Source organism: Camarhynchus parvulus, chromosome 1 (assembly GCF_901933205.1).
Source record: "Camarhynchus parvulus chromosome 1, STF_HiC, whole genome shotgun sequence".
In the NCBI taxonomy this organism is placed as follows: domain Eukaryota; kingdom Metazoa; phylum Chordata; class Aves; order Passeriformes; family Thraupidae; genus Camarhynchus; species Camarhynchus parvulus.
Window position 1 is genome coordinate 6065967 of NC_044571.1, and position 27160 is coordinate 6093126.

The 27160-nt window shown below is 40.5% G+C and overlaps 2 protein-coding genes across 2 annotated transcripts; both read left to right on the top strand.

The window, feature by feature from the left end:
• The first annotated feature begins 1689 nt into the window (after nt 1–1689).
• Nucleotides 1690–17442, top strand: PWP2 (PWP2 small subunit processome component). The gene is made up of 21 exons (XM_030945727.1): nt 1690–1753; nt 1865–1977; nt 2831–2925; nt 3267–3366; nt 3858–4001; nt 4404–4539; nt 4973–5193; nt 5663–5806; nt 6508–6578; nt 7285–7421; nt 8521–8669; nt 9273–9420; nt 10419–10569; nt 10953–11133; nt 12074–12221; nt 13131–13239; nt 13536–13601; nt 13749–13967; nt 15048–15198; nt 16233–16307; nt 16457–17442. Exons 1-21 carry the CDS (start codon nt 1736–1738, stop codon nt 16614–16616), a joined length of 2736 nt encoding a protein of 911 aa, XP_030801587.1. The 5' UTR covers nt 1690–1735; the 3' UTR covers nt 16617–17442.
• A 688-nt stretch (nt 17443–18130) lies between these two features.
• On the top strand, nt 18131–26268 carry GATD3A (glutamine amidotransferase like class 1 domain containing 3A). The gene is made up of 7 exons (XM_030959360.1): nt 18131–18377; nt 21688–21740; nt 22381–22494; nt 22832–22951; nt 24085–24177; nt 24502–24658; nt 25265–26268. The coding sequence occupies exons 1-7, from the start codon at nt 18264–18266 to the stop codon at nt 25391–25393; spliced, it is 780 nt and encodes a 259-aa protein (XP_030815220.1). The 5' UTR covers nt 18131–18263; the 3' UTR covers nt 25394–26268.
• Nucleotides 26269–27160: the final 892 nt, after the last annotated feature.

The window sequence follows — 27160 nt, forward strand, 5'->3', positions numbered from 1 at the left end:
AGTATTATAATAATGAGTTGTTTGTAATAATTATAATAATAATATTATTATTATAAATAATAATATAATCAGTTATGGGATACCTGGACCTCAGTCTTTTGCCAAGCTAGCAACATATACATAAGACATATATTAATATCTTGATTTACTGCATCCTTAATGCTCATTAGTTCCAGGATATCCATAACTAAGGGACACTGCTCCCTGTACCACCAATTAATTCTCCTTCCTTGCTGATTAGGCTTGGAAGTATACAAAGATCAACCATCAAAGAACATCCTGACTTAAGTTAATTTTGACATATTCCACATTTTGCAACACTAACACCTGTGAGTGATTATCCAAGGACCCAGCTGAAGGAGCATAGACAGTAAGGATTTAATGGATTACTAAGCCTCAAACACCAAAAACCATTCAAATGGGAAATATGAAGGTAGAGCAGCATCTTTCTGGTGCCAGTTTTGCTGTCAGGTCCATGATGGCCACACAAGCCCCAATGTGGGTGCAGAAGTGGAGTCATGGAGCAGGCAAGACCAAGAGAGGGGGATTGAGACCACCAAGGATCCCAAAGCAGCCTGTGACACCTTCTGGAACTCTCCCTCAGCTGGTGCTGCGTGCCCCAATCTTGTGTCAGAAATGAAGAATTCCCTTCCTGGGGAGGGATCTGGGTGTTGCAATGCTAATCTGACTGTACATAACCCAAGGAACTTTGTTTTGTGGGCCCCCATCCCCAAAGGATCAAGACTGTGACCATCTCTCTGACCAAGGGACATCGAAATGCCAACACTCAAATCTAGAGTGTCAAGTGAACAATACTCAAGTAGAGTGTTCATCACTTGATCCACAAGTGCTGTTATGTTTCCACTATCTACTCTTACCCATTCCTTCCCTTTCTTTCTTTTCCATATGTATTTTCTTCGTGATAGTTTTACACTTTTATTGAAAAGAATCAAACTGAATGCCAACATCCCTTCCACTGCAATAAAACTTTAAAATAAACCTCTCACACCTATATACACCGGGCATTCAGTGTTGTTGCACTCTAATTTCAGAATCTCAGAACAGTCAGGGTTGGAGTGACCTCTGGAGATCACCCAGTCCAACTCCTGCCAAGGCAGGGTCACCCAGAGCACTGACACAGAGCACATCCAGGTGGGCCTGGAATGTCTCCAGAAAGGGAGACTCCACACCCTCCCTGGGCAGCTGTCCCAGAGCTCTGCCACCCTCAACATAAAGAAATTCTTCCCCATGTTGAGTTGAAACTGCTTGTGTTTTATTTTACAGCCACTGCTCCTCATTCTGATGCTGGCCACCACTGAAAAGAGCCTGGCACCATCCTCTGACACCCACCTTGGGTACACTGATACGGATTGATGAGCTCTCTCCGCCCTCTCTTCTCCAGAATAAACAGGCCCAGCTTTCACAGTCACTCCAAGGCATTTATATTAAAATGTATAAATACCGTAATATATTTACTAAAAAGAGCTCCCCTGGTTCGTGGCGGGGGCTGGGGACGGCCCAGAGCGACTGAGGGCAGCGGGCCCATGGCAGGGGAAGGGCACACAGGGCGGTGCCACAGGCCGTGGCAGCCCGTCCCTTTCCCTTTCTCTTTCTCCTCCCTCTCTCCTCCCTTTCTCCTCCCAGTCCCTCCCTCTCTCCTCCCTTCCTTTCCTTTCCCTGGTTCCCGCCCCTAGGTGCCGCAGTTCCGCGGCCGCCCTCCGCACGTGTGGCCGCCATGCGCTTCGCGTACCGGGTGAGCGCGGGCCGGGGGGCAGCCCCCGACTCCCAGCACCATCTCCCCATCATCTCCCCGCGATCCCCATCTCCGCAGCCCCTCTAACCCTGCCCTTTCCTGCCCCCGCAGTTCTCCGGCCTGCTGGGCACCGTGTACCGCCGCGGCAACCTCAGCTTCACCCGCGATGGCAACTCCCTGCTCAGCCCCGTCGGCAACAGGATCTCCCTGTTCGACCTCAAGAAGTGAGAGCGGCGAGGGGCGGGGAGGGCCTGGCACTGCCAGTGCGGGGGTTTCGGCGGGAATAAAGCTCTGAGGGCGTTTTGGAGCCCGATCCATGGGGCTGTCCAGGATGCTCGGCCTGCTAAAATATCCTGGAAAGCGTCTGCTTTAGCATTAAGAGGTAGAAGGCTGCCTAGTGGAATATCTGTCACGGTGTTGTGCGGGTAGACCCGTGTGGAGAATAGCAGAGGAATTACGTTAAGGTGTATTTTAGAGAAAAAATTAAAGGGAAGAAATAGATTTGTGTTTGATTTAGTTGTATGGTCTCTTTGTGTGCTTCTGTCTTGTATATAACAAAAATTAGAGCATCAGCAGCCTTTCCTGTGTGTCAGAGTTGCGATCGATGCTCCCTGTGCCTGCGTTCCAGTCAGGAGCCTGGAATTACAATTCTGTTATGCAGAATTACAGACCATCCTGGAGCCTGGAATTACAATTCTGTTATGCAGAATTACAGACCATCCTGGAGCCTGGAATTACAATTCTGTTATGCAGAATTACAGACCATCCTGGAGCCTGGAATTATAATTCTGTTATGCAGAATTACAGACCATTCTGGAGCCTGGAATTATAATTCTGTTATGCAGAATTACAGACCATCCTGGAGCCTGGAAGGATGGTCGAGTCCAGCTCCTGGCCCTGCACAGAACAACCCACCTACTTGGTGCTCATGGGATTGTGACAGCTGAACAAAGTTGTCGGGATTTTACATTAAATTTTGACTGTGGCCTTAAGAAAGGTATCAAACCACATTTCACTGACACTGATGTTCTTCCTGCATTCCTGTCCTCATTTTACTGTTCGGTGTTTTTGTTGCAGTAACAAGTGTGAGACGTTGCCCTTGGCTACACGGCTCAATATTGTGTGCGTGGGGCTCTCTCCAGATGGAAGCCTTGCCATTCTAATTGATGAAGGTACTTGCACAGACACTTGTTTTGTAAAAGAATTCAGTAAAAATACGGCCTTTTGGGGAGGAAATCTGTATTAGGTGTTAGGTGTTCAACCTTAACACAAAATTGGAAGTGGTATGCTTTAGAAATGGCATTATAATTTTTCTGTTTACAAATAACTTGTTAACAGAATTTGGATACTGTCTCATAATTTGGACTGTATTTTCTGTATTTTCTTAATTTTAATAATATTAAGCACACTTGAAAAGCTTTCCCCCCTCCTCTTTAAGAAAAGAAGGTTTGCTAGGATTATGATTTCTTTGGGAACTCAGTTATTCTCATGATCCTTTTTTCTGCCCTTACAGAGGGAGCTGCCTTGCTTGTGAGTTTGATTGGGAAATGTGTGATACATCAGTTTTATTTCCACAAGCCAGTTCACAGTGTCAGCTTTTCCCCTGATGGCAAGTAAGTAAAGAGTGCATGCTTCAGAACAAAACAGCAGGAATTGCCCCATAAACTAGTTGTGATTATGAAGACATGCTAACCAATCTGGGAATGTTTCCTGTTCCTGAGTGAGGGGAGATTTTGAGCTGATCAGGGTCACTTTGTAAAATTGAGAGGGGGATGAAAAGAAGGAAAGCAAAGCCTTGGAAATAGAATATCCTGGTTTGAGTGTTTGAACTTTTCCTTCTGTTTTGGGGCTTTGAGAATAAGAATTTCATTATTCAATTGCAGTGATTTTTTACTGAAGGTTTTCTCTTTTATAATGCTTAAGTTGGGGGATAATATCAATCTGCAGCTACTTTGTTTTTCCTTCAAAAGCAATCCATTTTTATTGTTTCAGTAGTGCAGGAGCCTCTTATTGTATTGGTTCATTGTATTGCAGTCTGTACTGAACAGTTGTTTGCTTTATCAGCTTTGTGTGCAATTACGTCTTTTCCCCCCCCTTACACCAGGAAATTTGTGGTTACAAAAGACAATCTTGCTTACCTGTACCATGCTCCTGGGAAGAAGAGAGAATTTAATGCATTTGTTCTGGACAAAACCTACTATGGCCCATATGATGAAACAACTTGTATTGACTGGACTGATGATTCCAAGTGAGTTGTTAAACTGAAGCACTGTTTACCTGCACATGTTGATATTTCAATGCACGTTGCATTTCCTCTGAAGTATTGTACTAGCTTTAAAAATTTTGTCTTTAATTTAAAAATACAATTAGGCAGACCAGAAAGTATAAAAAATGGGAATCAAGAGTGGATTCTTACTTGAAAATGCATAATAATTCATAAAAGGAACATATCTTAGGAATGTGAGCAGGGTTGACCTTTTGAATGTGTTTTAGCCCCTTCTACCTCTGCTACAGTCACCAAGCACAGTTTACAACACTTGTTTGTAAAATTAAAGTGGTAATTGGTGGATTTGAGCTCAGAACATTCTCCACCCAAGGAAGAGTTTTGCAGTCCAGTGTTCTAATTTTCTTTTCTATTTTTCTTTTGCAGGTGCTTTGCAGTGGGGAGCAAGGATATGTCTACGTGGGTGTTTGGAGCAGAACGATGGGCAAACCTGATCTACTACTCTCTTGGAGGCCATAAGGATGTCATAGTTGCCTGCTTTTTTGAAGAGAACAGCCTAGATGTATGTAAAATCACACAACACACCTGAATTGTAATATTAAAATAGTGGAAACAGAACCTTCTCTGTAGGGGACTAGTTTGACAATATCTCAGAATTTAGAAAATACAGAAGTGTCTCTTGATTGCTCTGCCATAATTATGTGTTTGAATTTGCTCACCCAAAACATTATAGCTTTAAATGTGAAAAAATTGTTTAGTTTACCTGTAATGCTGACTGGTTATCAAGTTGCCTTTGGCCTTTGGAAAATTCTTCTGAGGGCAGGCAAATAATTCACCAGTTCTCAGGACAAGTAAAACTCCCAATTCAAAGCACCTTGGATTCTATCCTAAGAATAGAATGCACGCTTGCTGTCCCTTCTGCAGGTCCATATTCATATTTTTGCAGAGCACAGAGCATGGATATTGGACAGTAATAATTTGTGTTTGTATTCTAGCTGTACACAATTAGCCAGGATGCAGCTCTGTGTGTGTGGCAGTGTGACACTGAGCTGGATGGTTTGAAGCCCATGCCCCCTAAAGATGCAGCAAAGGAAAAGAAGGCAGCAGAAGATGATGAAGAGCTGCTTGAAGAGCGCAAGGGTGAAGAAATTCATGGGAAAGCTGATCCAAGTGAAGAAGAGACTAGAAATAAAGTTAAATATTCACGTGTTGCAAAGTAAGTGGTTTTCAGTTATCAAAAATCAAAGTAGCGATGGGGATTTATTGTACTGGGCTTTTTTTTCATCTGTTATAACTTACTCAAAGCAGTATAAAACTGTCTAGGATTTAGAAATTTACTGCACATCCCATTTTAAATAGTTCTGGTAGAACTCCTGTCTGTCTTACCCTGATTATATGATGGGCACTACCTTTCACCTTCAGAATAACAAGTGTAATTTTAACAATATAAGAAATACTGGCTCGTGGTGTGCTGTTGTTTGGAACTCAGAAATTGTAAATGGGATCTTTACTACAGTACCCTCTCTAGGTCTTGAGGCTTTGGTTTCTTGCCTGAAAGGGTTGGTTGACTTCAGGAAATGACATAAAGGTGGCTCATCAGCCTCTTTGGTGAGTTGCTTGGAGATGCAGCTCTTACAACATCTGTTCTTCAGCATTCACCTTTTTTCTTGTTTCTTGGGTGCCAGGTATTTTTTCAATAAAGAGGGAGATTTTAATAACCTGACAGCTGCAGCCTATCACAAGAAAACACATCTTTTAGTCACTGGTTTTGCCTCTGGAGTCTTTCACCTCCACGAGCTTCCAGATTTCAATCTGATCCACTCCTTGAGGTGAGCCATGGGGTTGTCACTATATTTGGTTTGATTTTTGTGGGGGAAGGGAACAGGTTTTTTTGCTAGGGTTTCATGTTTGTTTGACTGAGAACACATCATGTTAAGCAGTGAAGGATGAATAAAAAAGAGCACAAAAATCTTAAAACATGATTGTAGTTTCTGGAAAGGCAGAATCATAAATTTATGTAATAAATACCATATAATTCCACTCCTTATTCTGGAAAAATGAGGTCTGAATAAGGAAACTTCTCAGGAGTTCCTGGTTGTTTGCTAGACTTCATTAACTCTGTCCATTTTAATATTTTCACTTTCTTTGTAGAAAATATTAGCTGGAAAGTTCTGCATATGTAAAATTATCTGTAAATTGTGTCTAAGTTGAGAAATCAAATCAGATTCTTTTCCATAACTGTAAACAATTTCCATGTACAAAAAGGCCCCTATTTTATTTTCTTAAACTTGGGGAGTTTTACTCTGTTGGCAAGTACATTTTTGGGTTGCAGGTACTCTGCCTTCATTCTGAATAAGGAATGTTTGATGGTTTGGAGTGGAACAAAGGAATGAACTTTGTGGTTTTTGATGTTACAGTGGCACAGAAGTTCAGTAAAACAATCAAACAACTTGCTTGAACAGTTCTAATAAATATTAGACTTGAAGTTTTATCACACAAGTTTGTTTATTGGTTAATTCTCTTACCTCAGTATTTCAGACCAAAGGATAGCTTCTATTTCTATCAACTGCACTGGTGACTGGATTGCCTTTGGATGTTCAGGTTTGTCAGATTTTTGTGGTCTGTATTAATGGGAAAAATAAGGAATGTGGTGGACATGAGGCCCAAATTCCTCTTGCTAGTTTGGACTCCAAATGTTAAATAATTGATAGTCTCATATCTGTGGAGTCTAGGTATAGTAAAGGAAATATCACAAATTAATCTCTCACAGAATTCTGATGATTCAGGAAAATATTTTACTGATACAGGAAAAAACACTTCTTATGTTTTATATATTTCCTATATTTTATATAGGAAGGCTTTTAACAGAGTTAGGGAGAGCCCAGGTCCCTTGTAGTTAATTTCTGCTTTTGCCACATGTTGCCCACAGCATTTTACTAACCTGCCTGGATGTTCCAGGATTCCCACCCTGTCCATAGTGGTTTGCACAAACCCCAAAATTTTCCTCTTATATGCAGCCCTGCTTTTCTTTCCAGCTCATTTATCAACTGGTTGATAGCATTGCTGTTGTACTATTGAAAACATTATTCCAACAGCTTGTGGAGGAAATTTTTGGGGAAATTGCCTTGAAGTTATAAAAGGAAAAAGCTCTTATTAGGACTGAAAGATGCAGAATTCAACCTATCTGCATTAACCTTTGGGGTTTTTTTGGGGTTTTTTTTGACATTGCTTGCCCCTGTGTGTTTTGTGGCTTGCATTTGCAGGGTCATTGTGTTGGTGGCTGTGGTTAATCCTGCTGTGCTTACAGGTCTGGGTCAGCTCCTGGTGTGGGAGTGGCAGAGCGAGTCCTACGTGCTGAAGCAGCAGGGCCATTTCAACAGCATGGTTTCCTTGGCATATTCTCCAGATGGACAGTACATAGTAACTGGAGGGGAGGATGGCAAAGTAAGTGAGGCAATATTGCTGGAATGTGAACTTTTAATAATGTACTAAGCAGCTTGACTTTCCATTTTATGTAGAAAGCTCTGTTACTGTAATTGGTACATATTTTTCTTACTATAAAGTCATAAATATTTTCTTCTCTCTTTCCTTTAATGTTTTGATTTTTCTCTCTAGAGTATATATATTTTGCTTTGTTACTACCTGTGGCTACAAATTGCATCACTTATGCTTTCTAGCAGGTGATTTTTAAATTATTACAGGTCCAGTCACCATAAATGCAAAAGTAACAAATTCATCAATGTTAATTTATTTATGGTCCCATAATATCTTGGGATGAATGAACTTCAGCCACCCAACTTCTTACCCTTTAAATAATTGTTTTTTGATATGAAGTTAATTTCAAATTATTTATGCAAGTGCAATTTTTTTGTTTAAATGTGCTATTCCAGAAGTTTGTTATTTAAAAGAAAAATTAACTTCTCATGGATGACTTGCATTGAAATGCTAGGCTGTGTGTACAGGTGCTTTTATTTTAAAAGGTGTTTTGCCACAATGTCTTGGCGTGTAAATGGGACAACAGTAGTAGCTGATGTCCTGTCAAATCTTTTAAATGGCAGAAAAAGATCTGCCACTTCATGGTTTCTGCCATTGCGGATGAAAATTGGCCAAAGTTGAGAAGTCTCAAACTGCAGAAGGCTAAATGCATAAATTTTTTGTTCAGGGAAAAAAACCCCCAAAACAATTGAAATATCATCTCAGTTGTAACTTCTGTAATGACTTTAGAGTTGGTTGTGAATTTGACACCTGTCTTATTTGACAGTATAAGCTTGGAAGCTCAAGATACTCACCAAGTGTTACTTTCCTTTTTTAACTTTGTTTCAACTTTGTTTGTGTCTGTCTCCACTTAGATTTTTATGTTGCAAATGTGTCTTAAGAGGTTTAATGATAATCTCTGGCCTCTTGAGTGCTATTACTGATAGTCTTTCATGCTGTTGCAGAGTTCTGTAATTAGGGTTTCTTTACTCTGCTGCTGTCTTACCCTTATTTTCTCTCTTTACTGATGATGGTGATTCTAAGAAGTCTTTTCTTGTCTGTCCTGCAGGTGAAAGTGTGGAACACTTCAAGCAGCTTTTGTTTTGTCACCTTTACAGAACATAACAGTGGTGTAACTGCTGTAACTTTCACTTCCACTGGTTATGTTGTCCTGAGCGCTTCCCTGGATGGAACAGTGCGTGCCTTTGATCTGCACAGGTGACTCTTTGCATGAAAGCTTTTGTGTCTCATTTAGTCCTCAGCTTTCACACTCACCCCAAAATACAGCAAATTGCTGATTGCTTGTTTGAAGTCTCATAAAGGTGAGCAGCACTGCCTTACTGGTTTTTGGTTCAGCCTTTGATTTAAATTTAGATAGTTATTAGGAATGCTCTTACTCCGTCCAATATCTGTGAAGAAAATTCTGGAAGAAGTTTCCTCAGAGAAGCTGGAAATCCAGGAAAATCATTGTCTGGCTTTACTCAAATGGGGAGATGGCACTTTCCATAGTATAATACAGCTGTGCACAGAACTGGGTGTGTAAACAAGCCCATGTTTCTAAAAAATGGACACATGCTATTTAATAGAAGAAAGCTCCTCAGAGTATTTTTGTCTCCTATTTCTGCAGAGTTTTTCATACTTCTTTTGGATCTTGCAATCATGCTGAGGCAACATATTTAATTTTATAAAAACAATATTTTTTCTGTACATAGCTTAGAAGTCTTTACAAAACAAATGAACTCCTTTTGTAAATAAACTTGTTAAACACACATTTAAATCTACATAAAATGTTCTCATAATTTCTTTTCACCTCCTCAACAGGTACCGGAATTTCCGTACCTTTACCTCTCCACGACCAAGTCAGTTCTCCTGTTTAGCTGTGGACTCCAGTGGTGAGATTGTGGCAGCTGGTTCCCAGGATTCCTTTGAAATATTCATCTGGTCAATGCAGAGTGGGAGGCTGCTGGATGTAAGGACCCAGAGTGTTGGGAGGGCTTGAATTTAACTTTGTGTGGAGTATGGTGATATTCAGCAACTTTGAGATTTATGTTCAAAAACTGGAGCTCCACTATGTTGCTCTCAGCATTTTTTAAGTTTTATTTATTGCATGGAGCTCACCCTGAATTTGTGTGGGAAATAGTTGTTAAAATTTTTGAGTAATGAGCTCTTTCTAGTGATGACCTAACACCAGTGTTGCTGAGCTAACACATGGGCAGGAGAATCTTTCCCTCCTTATTCAGAGATGTTCTTTTCCACATATTTTCTGCAGGTAATGAAGAAATTGTAGTTTTTGTATTAAGACTGATACAGATTTCATGAAGGGTTTTGCTGGAGCAGGGGAGGGGCATGATTTTTCAATTATTGTTTCAATTCTTAAGCATTCCTGTACATCTTGTACAAGTAGAAGAGCTCAGTGCTTCACATATTTAATTTGGCACAGCCATGGAATACAGATCACTTCAGTAACTCAGGATATACTTGACTGGATCTCCAGAGTTTTGAGTTTAGTTTCTTTCCTTGATATTTTTTTTGGAGAAGCAGAAACTCCCTGAAATGAAAATCTCTGTTACTCTTATTCTCAGTTTTTAATTTTTGTTTTTATTCTGAAGTTCTGTCAGCTGCAGGAGATACTAAATTTTCAGAGCAATGACTTGTTTTTCACAATTGGTCTGATTGTTTTGAAAGGAGGGAGGAAATTGGCACACTGCATCCCTAAAGTGTGTGCATAGGAGTGGTAGTAGATGCCTATATAGTGGTAGCACTTCAGGGAATTTTTTTAAAACTTGTGCAAATAAAAAGTTGAGAATCACTGGTGTGTATTGCGCCCTGTGTCCAAAAGTGATCTCAAATGTGTGTGGACAAGTCAGGCATGGTTTATTGGCTGTATCTGGAGTTTACTGAATGCAGACTACACAGATTTCAGTTTCTTACACCTAATTCCAGGTTATTTTTTTCTTCTCTTTTTAGGTCTTAGCAGGTCATGAGGGTCCCATCAGCAGCTTGTCCTTTAATCCAATGAAGTGTGTTCTAGCCAGTGCCTCTTGGGATAAGACTGTAAAATTATGGGATATGTTGGACAGCTGGAGAACTAAGGAGACATTCATAATAAACTCAGATGGTAATTTTTGTTTCATTTCTCATCTTTTATCAAATATAAAAATAATGTGTAAAATATGTTAATAACAACAGAACATGTCAAATACAGGGAGACTCATTCATGGAAATGGAGATCAAAAGTTCAGATACTTTACTCTTGTGCTTGGTTAACAGTGCAATAAATACTTTAATTCTAGCTTAGCGTTATAATTAGCGTTATAATTAACAACATATAATTGTATGTCGTCCACAGGAAAAAGTACAGTCATACTTTTTACTCTTAAACTTTTACTCTTTTTACTCTTAATTTTTTTCTAATAGCTGAGGTAAGATCCTAGAAAAATTCGGGTATTTTTTTCGAAAAGCATCTGAGTACATTTTTAACTATTATGAAATTCTTTGCAGTTCTTGTTGTTGCCTTCCGTCCCGATGGCAAGGAGCTGGCAGTTGCTGCTTTGAACGGCCAGATAACATTTTGGGATCATGACAATGCAGTGCAGACTGGCTCCATTGAGGGCAGGCATGATCTCCAGATGGGGAGGAAGGAGCTGGATAAAATAACTGCCAAGCAGGCAGCCAAGGGCAAGTACGTCCAGGGGGCTGCAGTGACAAGAGGGTGCCATGCTGTGTTGTTTTTCCATTTGTTTTCTACATGAAGATTGCAGAGTGCATCTGCTGTTCAGATATTCCTGATTCTGATGCTGGATTTTAAAAGCCTGCCTGACATGTAGATGCCTCCCTTTTGTAGCTGGCTGTGTTCTCTCCCTGGTCAGCATCATTCTGAGCACATGTTTTTTCTCATCTTTATTATGTTGGGTTGCCAACATAATATTGAGCTTCTCAGGCTAAGGTGTTAATTTGCTGTGGGTTAGGTTCTTAGTAGATACCTTTCTACAGAAATACTGGTGTACAACCATTAGTATGTAGAAACTATTACATTTTTTAAAGAAGGTAATTAAAGTATGGGGTTTATTACCTGTTGTTATGCATTTGAAGTAATGTTTAAAAGCGAATTGAATTTGTGTGCTGTCAAAAAGTATCTTAGAGAAATGTTTTATTCTTCTCTTTTCCCCCTTTTTGTTCCATATTGCTTCCACTCAAAATAAATAAAAAAATAAAACAAAACAAAAACTTTTTGGAAAAAAGTTTTAGAAAAAAGCACTATTTTTTGCTGGTGAGCTCTCAACCATGTTTTTCAAACATGCCATGGCATTGGTTTTTCTCTAGCTCTTCTGGCTGTTTTTAGTGTCATGCATGATGTAGTTGAGAGCTCATTGACTGAGCTGTGACTCAGATTCAGAAGTATGGAAGTATTTCATAAAGCTGTTGGAGTTCTAAATTGTCCGTGATTCATAGTAAAGCACCAAATGCTTTGTAGTAAATGTGTGTGTGAAGTACATACTTTGTGAATGAAGATGTGCACTTTTTCCATGGAGTGGTTATTTGCTGAGTCTTCACATTGTACTCGTGTCTTTTAGCTCAGATGTGAAAGTAAAATTAAACTGCTTTCTCTTTTTCTTTACCAGATCTTTTACAACTCTGTGCTACTCAGCAGATGGTCAATCTATTCTGGCAGGTGGATTGTCAAAATTTGTCTGTATATATAATGTCAAGGAACAGATTCTTATGAAAAAATTCGAAATTTCATGCAACCATTCTTTAGATGCAATGGAGGTATGTGAGCACAGGAGTCTTTTTTGAATTTCCTCACCCCCACAAGACTTTGGTTTTGATATAATATCTCATTAAGAGTGATTCATTAATGTTTTTTTTAAAGAATGGGTTTATTTTGGTGCAGGAGAGGGGGAAGGAAATATCCTCTTGGAACAGAATGAATTCCTGAAACTCTTTCCAGCTTTGTAGTGTGCTTGTGTTGAATGGGCAGAACTCTCAAGCATACTAAGTTAGTTGGCACTAGACTTAAAGTGGAAGTGAAAATTTAAATTACCAACATTTTGTACTAAGCTAACTTCTGGGTGTCAGTTTGTGTTAGCAGAGAAATTAAGGACTTTTTTTGTGGACACAGAACAGCATCACTGTCCTTTATAAACTCTGTTTCTGAATATTGCCAAATGCCAAATTGAATTCCTTCAAAAGTGAAGTGAATGATGAAAAACGTGAGAAGGAAAAAAATTCCAGTAATCCTTTTCACCATCCCCTTACCAGGAAGAATGATTATTGTTCATGTCAGGCTGTATCTTACTGGGGTTCCAAGTATCCTTCTTTGTCAGCAGTGGTCTATGAGCTGGTGTAGCTCAACATCTGCCTTGAAAGAAAGTGAACAAGCAGAAACAGAATCCTGGAGGGGATGGATATTTAGAAAGGGGGACCAGAGAGGTCCCTAAAATCTCGCTTCCATTGTGAAGTCCCTAAAATCTCTTTTGCAGTGTTCTGGCCACACAGCCCTTGCATTAGCACAGAGGAGCAAACCTGCAGGGCAGAAAGAGTAGGGCTGCAGCTGAGGAAGCAAACTGCATCTCTGGAGTAGAACAAAGTTATAATAATGTGAAAGGACAGTCTAAACTGAGCTCTGCAGTTTGAGAAGAGATTCAGTGCAGTGAATGGAACTTGCATGTTTTTCAGGAGTACTTAGATCGGAGAAAAATGACTGAATTTGGCAGCATGGCTCTGATTGATGAAGGCGGTGGAGGTGATGAAGGTGTTGCCATCCCTCTTCCTGGAGTAAAAAGAGGTATGGCTTTGGATTTTCTCTCTTTGTTTCTGCTTTTATGTGCATCAGAACTTTTGACACAGGTAAGAAGGGTTTGACTTGTTTAGCTCAGTTTTAAGATCAGGACTACAAAATTTGGGCCCACCACTTAAGCTGTGATCTCTTGGACATGACCTGTGCCTTCCTTACCCAGTCTTTAATTCTGCCAGCTTTTACCATGCTGCACATTATTTAATGGTAACATCATAGTCAGAGTTGGTAACTAGACTGTGAACTTGTGATGAATCTGTTAAATCACTTCTAAATTTCTCTTCTAGGTGACATGAGCTACCGACACTTTAAACCAGAAATAAGGGTGACTTGTGTGCGATTTTGTCCTACAGGTTAGTACCAACAGTTAATTTAGGATTTTTTTTTTAATTCCATGTAAAACATGTGAAAGAATAGAGTACTGGAGGATTATCATTACTCTTCTGTTTCCATTCTGGAACACCCCTCTTTGTTGTTTATTATTATTATTTCTCTTCTAGGACGAAGCTGGGCAGCCACCACCACAGAGGGCCTCCTGCTCTATTCACTGGACTCTGGGCTAATTTTTGATCCTTTTGAGCTGGATATTGATGTCACACCCAGCAATATCCGAAAAACACTGAGTCAGAAGGAATACACTATGGCTATTGTCATGGCCTTCAAGCTGAATGAAAAGAAATTAATTCAGGAGGTGATAGAGGCTGTCCCTAGCAGTGAAGGTGAGTGGAACTGGCATGAAAGTGGGCTGAGCTGGCTGTAAACAGACATGTGTGAGCCATGAGTTGAGGTGTAAAGGCAGACTTTTTAGTGTTAATTTATGTTTTAATTTTACCCATCTACTTCATGCTCATTTAGTGACTTCTCAGCATGGAATTTGATCAGGCCTAGAGGTGCAGGCAGAGTTTTTGGATGTCATTTCTCGGAAGCAGCTGGTGTTGGAGGGGCACATCAAGTTTAACCTTGTTAGCACTGTGCCTGTGTGATGAAGACCATTAACCAGTAGCAAGGTTGTAATCAGCAGTTTGAGGAAAGTGATGAATCTTGTCTGTTGAGCACTTGTGGCACCACATCAGGAGTACTGTGCCTGGTTCTGGGACTGACAGCACAAGAAAAGACATTGATACTCCAGAACATCTGGTGGAGAGCTTGGAAAATGATTGGAAGGCCAGAGTACAACTGAGGAGAGGCTGTTGTAATTCACTGCTAACAGGATGATTGTGTGCCTATTTCTTAATCAAAAGCTGTTTTTGAGAGTGGGTTAAATATAATGAGGTCATTTAGTTATAGATGAGATTATTTTGGATGCTTCTAAATAGTGTTTCTTTGTGCTGTGCTGTTGCTAACAGCATTCAGACACTTCCTGTGGGGCAGGTGACTTTGCTGTCTTTTCAAGTATCAGTGCCTCTGATTGTTGTGCATAACTGGTTCCACTGAATACAGAAATTTGGGTGAGGTCAGAAGCAGCAACAATATAAGTCTGTTCCTTTAGAAAAGAGGAGAAAAGGGTGAAGTAAAAATTCTGAAGGAGAGCTGCTGGGGAGAGTACTCTGCTAGGAGGAAGAACTTGGAGAGGGAGGAGTTAATTTCTTGCTTTTAAATACAGTAGTGTTTGGAAGGTTCATTTGTCCCCTGAGAGGTTGTGGTACTGTACCCTGAAATACAGCACTAAATACCCACCACTTGCCAAAATGCTGCTTTTTTCTTCCCCCAATGCTTTCCTGTGGTCTCCTTCGTGTTATTCCAAATTGTAACCCAACTCTGTTGAATGTTTATGGGGTTTTATTTTCCTTTTTGCACAGTTGATGTTGTCTGCTCATCACTGCCAGACCTGTATGTGGAGAAGTTACTGGAGTTCCTGGCCTCTGCTTTTGAGACCTCTTGTCACTTGGAGTTCTATCTTATTTGGGCTCATAAGTTGCTTATGCTGCATGGACAGAAGCTGAAAACAAGGTGAGATCCCGTGAAAGTCAAAATGCTGACAAGGATATTAAAATTAAAAACCTGTCAGTTTAAGGCTTTTACTTAACATTACTGATATTCTAGATAATGCATGCACTACAATTAGAACACTTCAGTTTTACAAGCTCTGTATGGTAAAAGTTACAGTTTGGACTTGATCTTAAAGGTCTAAAAAGATTCTAAAAAGTGTGTGTGACAGAAGTGGAATATGTTACTGGATTTGTGAAGATACATTGCAGAAACATTTTTCAAATAAAACAGGTAAAACTGCTTGAATTGCTTAGACAATAACTGCACAATGATTTCAAGAGTGATAACAAGATTTGGCAGTTGTGTTTTTAAACATTTATGCATCTTAAATGTAACTGAAAGGTGATGTGCAGGTATTGATTGCAGTTTTACAGATCTAGCTTGTGACTGTAGCTGGTAGTACTCTGCCTTGCTACAGAGTACTTCAGAACTACACAGGCCTGGTCTGTGAATTATATTCAGCCCCCCCCTAAATATGGAACTTTAGACTTCTAGGAATGAAACCAGGCAAATTTGCAAATTTAAAATGGGCTGAGAGGAAATCTGAGAAGGAGTCCTGCAATTTAAAAAACAGTGCATTGTGTAACTCTTCCCTTGCTTCAACATGGATATTAATGTTTTAGTTACTGAAATGACTGGAACAAAATCTCTCCTTTTGTTCCTGCTAAAGTAGAAGAGGACAATTTAAAACAAACTCCCCATTGTTTAGAAAATCTTGTAGTATCTGAAAGGTACTGTCATTGCTGCAGCAAGCAGAATTTGCTCTTCAAGATGCAGCTGGACATTGGAAAAAATATTTCTCACAATATATTACTTGTATTGAGTGTAATCATTGTGGGCAGAGTCAAAAGCAGAGAGTTTTTGTTTCTTTAGGATTATCTTAAAAAGTTGGCATTGAAGTTGTATGCTTGTTAGAATCTTGAGAGTATAGAAAAGTTCTATTTCCATATGTACACATGAACTGCACTGCAAATTGCATGTTTTCTCCATCCAAGGTCAGTGAAGCTGCTCCCTGTGATTCAGTTCCTCCAGAAGAGCATCCAGCGTCACTTTGAAGATGTTTCAAAACTGTATGTATTGTTACACTTGAAAGTCCAAATCAAAAACCTGGAGTGATTGGGGGGATGACAGTGTGCTGGTAAAGCTTTTGAGACAGCCTTCTTTTAGAGTTGTTTTTATTTTAGAAGGGAAAAAAACGTTTTCCTATTTATTTTTACAGCTGTGAATGGAACATTTACAACATCAAATACGCCTTGGCCATTTCCCAGCAGCGGGGCATGAAACGTGCAGCAGAGGAAACACCAGGAGATGAAGAGGAATTGGATTCTGACAGTGATTATCTTATGCAAGAAGCTCATAAGGATAATTTGAGTTCCTAATTACTCCTTGTGAGAGGGAGAAAACCTCAGACAGTATTTTATGCAGTGGTATTCACTGAGAATGAGTGGCCCTCATAGTGGCATCAGTTCCTAACAGTGTGATGGAGTTCCCTGGGAAGTAGTGATGGAAATGTAGGATATGCCATGGATGGCACTTGGCCTATTTCCTGTACCATTTGGCTGTAAACTTGACAGCACTGATTTCTTGATTAACTGATTTATTTTTATTTTTTTTAATAATTCTGATTTCAAGTAAGAAAACAAAAAACTGTTCTTAGGGAAATTAGAAGTATGACTGGAAGAAGTTTATTCTTTATTAAAAATGCCTTGCACATTAAGTATTGTGAATTTTATAGTGCAGGCTTATCCTAGACTGAGTCTGAATTTTAAAAAGGGTAGAAAAAAATTCTTAATTGGAAATGGTACTGGTCTCAACTTGTTTTAAATGTTGTTTTATTTGGATTTAATATGTACATATTTGTGGAACACTCTTTTCTTAGTTCTGTAACCTCCAAACCTGATGAGATTTCAATAATGAGGAGAAATGAGGACCCATAGCAGCAGCTATTGGAGAAAATTTATGGGGCTTTAGAGCTTGTGTCAAGGTTTGCTTGACAGCCTTGAGATACTGTAGTGAAAATTTGTTTGGACATTACCAACTCACTAATGTAACTTAAACTGTAAGAGAATGTGTTACAAATGTCATGGCTTGTTGGATTTTTTTGAGATTTTTTTTGACATTTTTTATTTTTTTGATGAAAGCCCTTTTGTGTCTTTTTTTTTTAATGTTGTTTATTAACACATTAAAACCTGAAACTTTTGATTCCCTCTGTTTTTGTGAATTGATGGGAGAACTGACTAGGCACAGTGGGGACCTGAATACAAGGAATTGGGTTTATCCTTGTAATACTTTCAAGCCACATGCTGTAAAGGGCTTTTAATGAAGATACTACAAATATTACCAATGATCCAGAATTTATTTTCTCAGTGTATTCTGCTCTTCTGGATTTGTTTTATGGGGCTTTAAATATTAAAGGTAACTGCAATGAGGTCTTCCCTCAGTCCAGGCTGAACAGACCAAGTGCTCTCCACACAGCTTCTCCTTAAGGCCTTCACCATCTTCACTGCCCTACTCTGGACACTCTCTGATAGTTTAATACCTTTCTTTTCAACCTTTCATTCCCCATTCTGTCCGTATATCCAGGATTGTCCCATCCCAGGAGCAGAATCTAGCACTTTTCCAATGTTCATACAGATGGTGATTGCCCATCTCTCTGATTTAGCAAGGTCTCTCTGCAGGCCCTCCGAGCCCTCAAGGGACCCAACAACTCCTCCCAGCTTTGTACCGTCTGCCAACTTGTTCATTTTTCCCCTGTAACATCCTCACCGTTATCTTTTCACCCTCAGTTCCCTTCCCACCGCTGCCATTCCCGATAAATGAGGGTCGGGACGGGAAGAAGGGCCCGCGGCTCCCGGCCCTGAGGCGGCCCCTCCCCGCCGCCAGGGGGCGCCGCCGCCGGCGCCGCCAAGGGCGCAGAGGCCTCCGGGCGCGTACATCCCGGTTCCCGTGGGCCTCGCCAGCTCCTTTCCCGGCTCCTCCGCTCCCGATTCCCGGCTCCTCCGCTGCCGCTGCCCCCGCCCTCAGCCATGCTGACCTCCCGAGGCCCGGCCCTGTGCACGGCGCTGCGGCGAGCAGCGCCCGGCGGCCTCGCTTCCTTCCACTCCTCCGCTCGGCGCTGCCGCGGCGCCCGCGTCGCTGTGGTGAGTAATGGAGGAGCGCGGGGGCCGGGGCAGCGCTGAAGAGACGCGTTTGTCTGTCTGTCTGTCTGTTTGTTTGTTGTTTGTTTGTTTTTCCACTGTCTGGCTCTCCACAGCCACCCTCGGCCCTGCAGCCGGGGTCGCTCCGGCAGTAGGGCCGGTGCAGGGGAGGGCTCGGCGGGGCGGCGGCCTGGGAAAGCCTCGCCTGGTGGCTGCGACCGCTGAAAACCCTGGAGAGACGCTGAATTTGAGAAGAAAAAGCTGCTTGCAGCTCAGAAACTTGGAGGAAGCCAGACCAGGAGAGGGAAACATGTAAAAATTGGCGTTTGTATAGTTGTTGTTGGCCTGGAATTGATTTGGGAACCACAGAATGCCAAGCTGGATCAGGCGTGAAGGGAGCACGGTGGTCACCAGGTGCAGCAGGGCCAGCCCAGAGCACTGGTGCACGGTTGTATCCAGACGGTTCTGTAATATCTTCAGTGAGGGGCACTCCATAGCCTCCTTGTTGTGAAAAACGCCAATCACTTGTTTTTAAAATTTTAAAAGTTTAATCGTAATAAAATGGTTATAGAAATAGTAATATAGTTAGAGTAATAACAATTTAAATAGTTGAGATTAGGACAATACGAGACAATAAAACCAAAGAGTTGCGGACAGTCTGGGTACCTTTTTCTGGGCAAAATAAGCCAGAAGAAGGACACACATTAACAGAGGATTAAGACTTAAAAGCAATAACCTGTTACATGTTTATACACCTCATACATGATGCATAAATTCCATTCAAACACAGGATTCTGTCTGGTCAGGGTCAGCTTCCTCCTCTGAATCCTAACGGCATCTCAGGGCTGGGTGAGGCAGGAAGAATTTCGTTTCTTCTGATAATGGGGCAATAAATTCTTTTTCTCTAAACGATTTAGGTGTCCTGTGGCTGCTATCTCACTGCAAGTCCCTTTTTTAAAAAAGTATCTTACATAGCATGTTTTCTATTTTAACATTATGTTATAACCTAAAACTATGTTTAACACACTAATTAAGAAAGTTAATACAGCATAACTTTCTAACATAACACACATAATATTCATTTTCATATTTGTGAAAAGCCAATCATAAAATACACATTTTTCACGCTTGTCAATCTGTCCCAGTGCTCAGTCACTGCACAGGAAAGAAATTCTTCCTCGTGTTCAGGTGGAACTTCCTTTGCATTAGTTTATGCCCATTCCTCTTGTCCCATTGCTGGGCACCTCCAAGCAGAGCCTGGCCCATCCTCTGACACCCCCCATTTAGATATTTGTACACATTAATGAAGTCTCAGTCATCTCCTCTTGAAGCTGAACAGCTTCCTCAGCCTTTCCTTGTAAGAGAGATTCCTTACTCATCCTCACTGCCCTCCACTGAACCCACTCCAGGAGCTCCGTGAATCCTTTGTACTGAGGAACCCAGGAGGATTTGACTTGAAATAGTTTTTAGTGTTGCTGGGTGAGGTACTGGCAGTGAACATATTTAAACTGGGTTATGCTTTTTGGCAGGAAGGGGGTAAAACACGTTAAAAACACAGAAGAAAGCAAGGAGGTGGAGGTGGCTACAGATTGCCAGAGGAAAATCTAGGCTGTAGATGTTGTCCCAAAAGGGATAAACAGTTTTGGAACTCAGTGGACAGTCCCTGAAGCTTGAGTTTTGCATAGTCTAGACAGCATTAAACATAAAAGAATAAGAAGGCACTACCTGCATAAAGAAATCTGTTTGGGGCAGAATTGGTTTGCGAAAGGGCAGGATTCTGGTCCAAATGGCTAAAAAGTAACCCAACAACAATGCTGTCATTTTAGCAAGTCACAGCTTTTTAAATAGACCTGGGAAAACAAATGTGATTTTTGACATTAGTGATGTAAATTTTTGACTGTGGTAAAAGACAGATCTATTATCAAGCAGGTACTGAAATAACATAAGAGTTTATATTTAGAAGACTTTACAATAAAAATGTTACAGTATTTTGGTTTCACTGAGTTTCAAAAAAATTTTAGAAGTGCTGCTCACAGAGCATAAGCCTAGCACAGTTGCTTGTCTCTTTATTCAGTCTAAATTAAATGAAAGAAAAGACAAAAAGTTACAAAGCAAAAGGCAGCTCTTAAATATCAGAACAGGATTAACATGGAGAGAAGAACATTCATGTATCTTGCTTGTTTTGTGAAGTGATGGTGATATTTGGTGAAGTTCTGCCCACAATAGCAGACATGTGGGTATTGTGACCAGAAAGTCCCTTCAAGTCTAACATTACTAGATAAGATTTTTTCAGTTGTGTTTCCTTTCAGTTGTGAGTTTCTGTTCATGTGTCTGTGTTTAAAAACTCTCAAGCTTCAAAAAATAAAAAAAACCCCAAAAAACAACAACTGAGGGAAACCAGGAAGGAAGAGATTAAAGTAAAACAAAAAGTTAATAAAAAGAGAAACGGGAATTGACTTCCTAACAGGATTTTTTTCCTTTCAGAACAAAGAACCAAACAAAAAGCCCCAAAAGAGTTCATCTATATACTTCTAGGATCTAGATAAACCTTTGGATTATTTTGGTTTTGTTTCATTCTTAAAATGGCTTTTTTTTTAAAAAAAGTTTTTTATCCTTCTACTTTGTCAGACTCTCCACCCACACAAGGGTAGCTGACTGCTTTGTGCTTTTTGTTCCTGGTGTGTATAAACAAATTAAAAGTATTATTTCCACATAGTTAAAGAGAAGTATGGCTAATATGGCATAACTGTATTACTGCATTAAAAGTGATTTAGCTGTTGATCTCTGATGCAGATGCTCATTTAAAATACAGCAGGTAAAATAGTTTATTTTAGGTGTCACCTGAGAGTGCATTTCTGTCCCTCTTCCAGTGGATGTGCACCTGGATGAGGAAATGTTTCACATGGATGTGGACACTACCTAAGAAAGATGATTGACACTCAGAACAACCCACTGTGTGCACAATAAAAACATTCCTAAGGGTAACATATCAGTTTATTGACTGTGGTATAAATGTATCAGCCAGGAAATAAATAGTGGTTATTTCTGAACCCTGTGATGGGTTGCTATAAATAGGAAATGCCATTTCTGCAGGGTGTCAGGTGGTGACACCAGTACTAACAGCATGCTGTTCATTGGCATTGTAAGAGCTTGCTTTTAAATTGTTGTTTGTTAACTGTTTTTTAAAATCTTACCTTGTGAAAGATCCTGTGGGGAGTTTTGTGTCACCTGTTAATTTCTCACTAAATTCTCTGTTGTTTCTCACAATACTCTGTTAATTTCTCACTAAATACTCTGTTATTTCTCACTGCAGGTCCTGTCTGGCTGTGGCGTCTATGATGGCACAGAAATCCACGAGGCATCAGCGTAAGTTGCATTTTGGGACTGCGGGCGCCTCCACAAAAGTCTCCATTACATTGCAGCAATTTGTTGAATCTAGTTTTGCTGTCTCTGGCTGTCAGAATTGCCCTGAGAGATGACTGATGAAGCTTTCTCACATTTTCCTCACAGCCTAATTGTGAGCTCAGGCTGCATTCTTGTAGAACTCAGTGATTGTCCAAAGATGCAGCTCTGTGCATGTGATGCCAGGACAGTGAGTCTGAGAGAGACTCTCTTCAGAAACAGGAATTCAGAGCTCCAGACTCAATCTCAAGAGGGTCGAACACAGACTAGATTTCAGAACTACTTGATTTTCTGTTCCTGGGGCTAAATCTAACAGCTGAATTGTTAATGCTTAAGTGGAATTAACTCTTACTGTGAATTAATAAGAGATGTGTCACCTAGACCTGGATTAAATGTTAATGACTATGTTAATTGTGGGGTTCTTCCATAACACCTGGGGACTTGGAGGAAGGAAGTTTTTGTTGTTCCTGGTTGCCTGCTTTGGTAGGATGTGTGTTTTTCCTCATCTTTCAAAGTCAGTTGGTGGAATATTTGTGGCAGGTTTAGGGGTCAGATAAAGCCTCTCCCTTAAAGTTTTCTGCATGTTGTATCTCCATGTTTGCAGAGTCCTGGTTCACCTGAGCCGTGGGGGAGCTGAGGTTCAGATGTATGCTCCAGATGTCCCTCAGATGCATGTCATTGACCACAGTAAAGGACAGCCAGCTGAAGCTGAGTCAAGGTAAGTCTGTGATGTGTTGGGCTCTCTTCAGATGTAGCAGCCTGTAATGGCTCTTGTAGCATTTGGCTGAATGCCTTCAGTAGCTTTATGCCAGCTGTGGTGGTTTTCTTGGAGAGAAGATACTACAAGAGTGTTCTGGACCTGATTACATACAGTCTGTCAGTGCCTGTGTTTCCCAGCAGTAGCATTTCAGAACCTTCAATAGCTTCACTTACTACATACCAGTGTTCTTGCATCCTCCCTTCCTCACCCTCCTCTTCCTCTGCAAAACTTTATTTACTCTGTTCTGTGTGCAAATGCTTAATTGATCACATTGTTTTATTTCTGGTTCTTCAAGGAATGTTTTAGTGGAATCTGCCCGAATTGCTCGTGGTAAAATCACAAGCCTGGCTAAGCTCACTACAGCAGACCACGATGCTGTGATATTCCCTGGTGGATTCGGAGCTGCCAAAAACTTGTGAGTGCCAACTAAACATCAGATTTACTAAATATTCATAATTAACTATGCATAATCAGCCTGGCAAAGAGAAGGCTTTGGGGTGGTGTAATTGCAGCCTTTCAGTACCTGAAGGAAACGTGCAGAAAAGATGACTTTGTACAAGGGTCTGGTGTGATGGTCCAAGGGGGAATGGCTTCAAACTGAAAGAGAGTGGGTTTAGATGAGATACTAAGCAGCAGCTGCTTGCTGTGAGGATGGTGAGGCACTGGAACTGTTTGTCCAGAGAAGCTGTGGATGCCCCGTGCCTGGCAGTGTTCAAAGCCAGGTTGGATGGAGCTCAGAGCAACCTGGCCTAGAGAGAGTTGTCCCTGCTTATGGCAGAGGGGTTGGAATGATATGATCTTTAAGGTCCCTTCCAGCACAAACCATTCTGTGAATCAAGATTCACACAATAAAATCCATAAATAGCCTTATTTACTACAAATGTATCTCCTAATTAATAAGGATAACTCCTTTCAAAGTCTTGTTTTAAATTCTCTGAACAATGTTGATGAGAACTCAAGAGTTTAGAGGATGCATAGGAAGTCCTTTTTCCTCCCCCTAATGGTGTTTCTTTTTGGGTCTGAGGGAAGTGAAGGTAAAACTTTAATGGTTTCAGGTGCTTGTAGTGTTATTATTCTGTTTCTTCCTCTCTGCCTACCAAAAAATCCCTTTTTGCTTTATAATTATAAAACAACAGCTGACTCAGAAATAAAGGAAACAAAAAGTGTTAGCCATGTGGAATACTGGTTATCTTGCTATTGAGATCCTTTTTTGTTTGCTTGGAGAAACATGAATCCTACTTCCCTTTTCTTCTTACGTATTTTTCTTCTTTGATAAGATTGCTGTTCAACTCAGTAATCCTAGAAAGCTGATTTGATGATTCTCATTTTAAGATGTTTTTATTAAGTAAGGGACTTTCTGGCAGACCAAAGCCTTACAAAAGAGATATTGTGGTTAAAGCATTGGTGGTCATCTACAGAGTTTTTAACCAATTTTTCAGTAGCTGTTAAGTTTGGTATGACCCTTTGGAGCCAGTTTCACAGCAGGTAGGCAAATACCTCTGTTTGTAGGTTTATACTGAGCTTTGTGTAAGTTTCTTGTTGTGACAGATCTACCTTTGCTGTTGATGGGAAGGACTGCAAGGTGAACAGAGAAGTTGAGCGAGTCCTGAAAGACTTTCACAAAGCAGGCAAACCTATTGGGTACGTATGTGAGTTGGATGGCATTTGTTTGGAAGTGTGAGCATGGAGACAACCTGTGTCTTGTTGAAATGTGCAGCTGTTGTTGTTAGAACTGGGAAAAGGATCTTCTGTTTTGTATCATTTGCAGCCTATTTTTTATATTTGTTTTTCAAGATTTGTGTATGTTGGTGTTTGTCAAAGGAGAAGCTGGGGAAATGCTGAGAGGAAGTTGCTTTGTGCTGTATCTCAGATTTTCAAGGCTGTGTTCATTTGAATCTTTTCAGTTGTGAGCAAGTTCTGAATAGTGGTGTTGTAGAATTGCTCTTACAGTTCCTTCTGTTGCAGCCTGTGCTGCATTTCCCCAGTGCTGGCAGCAAAGGTGCTCTCTGGTGCTGAGGTAACTGTGGGCCACGAGGAAGAGGAAGGGGGCAAGTGGCCTTATGCTGGGACTGCAGGAGCCATCAAAGAGCTGGGAGCAAAACACTGTGTGAAAGAAGTAACCATATCCTTTCCTGGTAATTTCCATGTTGGGAGACAGTTTAGAAATGTGGCATTAAAGGAATGAACACATGTAAAATTTATGCTTTTCCACATAGATTTGCTTGGGAATGTGCAATGGGTAGCAGATAGCAGTGGTGCAGTGCAGGATTAGAAGCTCTTCTGTACACAGCTGTGTAAGTACTGCTGTGTAACTACACACTGGGAGTTAGAAGTTGTTCTCAGTCAGCTCCCTTGGGCATCCAGTAATACACCAAGTGCTGAATGAATTTGCACATAAAACTGGTGTGGGTTACATCTGGTCAGTTCTCTTTGAGATTTTTATTTTATTGAAGTTTAGTGCTGCAGACTGTACTTAGAGTAATTTTACTACCATCAGTAAATTTTGTAGGCTTTCTGGTGTTCTTCGGTGTTTCTACAGGTTTCTCATGCAGCATTTGTATTTCTGGCAAAAATACCTTGTCATAGCTTGGATTATAAGTTGCAGCTGTCTTTACTGCTGGATGGTATAGCATATTTGGAGGAAGTTTTATTAGGATAGTGAAGCTGTGAAGTTTTCATTTTGCAGGCAGCATCTGCAAGTGCTGTGTTTTCCTTAACTCCTTTTTACGAAGCTCATGTGGATACAAAAAATAAGGTGGTGACCACCCCAGCATTTATGTGTGAAACAGCATTACACCATATCTTTGATGGCATTGGGGCAATGGTAAAGAATGTGCTAAAATTAACTGGCAAATAAAAGCAGAAATGTTTAAATTTAGGTTGTGGTATCAAACATATCATGGACCAATGGAGATCTTTGCACCTGCTTGTCCTGCTCACACTCTAGTGAATGCTGATACAAAGCTGACTGATTCCCAGCTGCAGGATTTTCCATGCCTTTTTGAGAGAGGGGCGTTGCAGAGGACAAGGAGCCTGGGCTGAGACACAAGGATTTTCTTGAGCTTTTCCATCTGGAGAGAGCTGACTGGATGTGTTCTGAAACAAGGCTTTCCCAGCACACCAACGTCAAACCAGTTTTAAGGGGGGAAAAAGAGACTCAAGGCCCTTTCAGAAGCTGAGGGCAGATGTGTTGTAGGGATTTGGCACATGGCAGCATATCTAGTGGATGAAGAATGGCAATAGAGGAATGAATGCATGGTTCAAGGTGTCCAAGCTCAGGCCTGTGTCTGGGAACTAACAGCCAGGGTCATCTGTTGAGGGAAAAGACATCTTCCACATCTTAATTTAACTCGGTATTAATGAAAAGATTTTGTTTAAATTTCGAAGAATCCCACTTTCACAAAGTCATTCTGAACACCAATAGCAGCAGGACACAACTGCCACAACAGCAGCACTTTGAAAAACTCATCCATTGGCCCATTGTAGTTTTAAAAGGTCTTGAAATAAAGAAGAAAATAATATCCGCTGATGTGACGCACAACTCCTAAGGACAGCACCCCTGTTAAAGCAGTTGTATGACAAGTAGTGAATAATTGAAAGAACAATTGAAAAAACAATCCTCAAAATATACTAACTTCCTCTGCTTTAGGGCAATAAAGCTTTCTCCAAAGAAGTATTATCGAATGTCTGGAATAATGATGTATAAATAAATTAATTTCTGCCTTTATCTTATCCTGGTCCTTTCACTTTTGTTTGGGAGCTGCCTTTGATAACTTACACTGGTTGGGACATTTGAGCAGTTCTTCTGCTTTTCAGTCCACCAATTTTGTATATTTTTTCCATATAGAATCCAGCAGAATCTTCTCCACCTCTTCCAAATTTGTTGTCACCTTTCTATTGAGCAGGACACAGCATTTCTCAAATTCAAACAAACAAAAAAGCAAAATGACACCCGTTAGCTTGGATTACAGTTTCTCTTCCATGAGAGAGACTTGCTGAAGTGAACCCATATTTTCAAGGGAGAATTGTATGTTTCATAAATGAATCTACAAGCCTTAGACTGAGTTGGTGTATGGCAAATGCCATTTGTGTCTGAACACTTGCCAGGGGTGTGGAGTGGCATTTTTTTATTGGGGAAAGTGAAACGAAGCTTGAGAGTGAGTGTTGGGCATGTTCAGCTTCCTCAGTCAGGGTTCAGAAAATAAGCATTTTTGCTTCTGGGGCCTCCTAATGATCAATTTTTTGTCACTAAAAGAAAAAAAATCACATCTGGATTTAGGGGATTTGGATTTGTACTTCAGTGCTGGCACTGTTTTCTTGGGGGATTTCAGAGATTGCCTGAGCAGATCACCAACTCCAGTAAGGTTAGAAAGGAATCATACACAGACACCAAGTCCTTGTGGAAGTAGGAATGGTTCATAGAGTGAATTTTGGACATTTCTCTGAAACCTTTTTTGCTTATGCATCAGATTATTCATGAAATTTTCAGTATCAAGTTGGTAAGAAATAGAATTTAAAACACTGCCCCTATATAATTCAGTGCCAAAACACCCCTTCGTGAGCTCTGCTTGTACAAAGTGGATATTTTTAGGATCAATTTTAGTGGATATTTTAGGATCAATAT

What these genes read in the sequence shown, in the direction of transcription:
- GATD3A (XM_030959360.1), top strand. Translation starts at nt 18,264, where the DNA reads ATGCTGACCTCCCGAGGCCCGGCCCTGTGCACGGCGCTGCGGCGAGCA. An exon ending in GCGGCGCCCGCGTCGCTGTG is followed by an intron (nt 18,378 to 21,687) that starts GTGAGTAATGGA and finishes TTCTCACTGCAG; the next exon opens with GTCCTGTCTGGCTGTGGCGT. An exon ending in ACTGTGTGAAAGAAGTAACC is followed by an intron (nt 24,659 to 25,264) that starts ATATCCTTTCCT and finishes ACTCCTTTTTAC; the next exon opens with GAAGCTCATGTGGATACAAA.
- PWP2 (XM_030945727.1), top strand. An exon ending in GATTGCCTTTGGATGTTCAG is followed by an intron (nt 6,579 to 7,284) that starts GTTTGTCAGATT and finishes CTGTGCTTACAG; the next exon opens with GTCTGGGTCAGCTCCTGGTG. An exon ending in GGACAGAAGCTGAAAACAAG is followed by an intron (nt 15,199 to 16,232) that starts GTGAGATCCCGT and finishes TCTCCATCCAAG; the next exon opens with GTCAGTGAAGCTGCTCCCTG.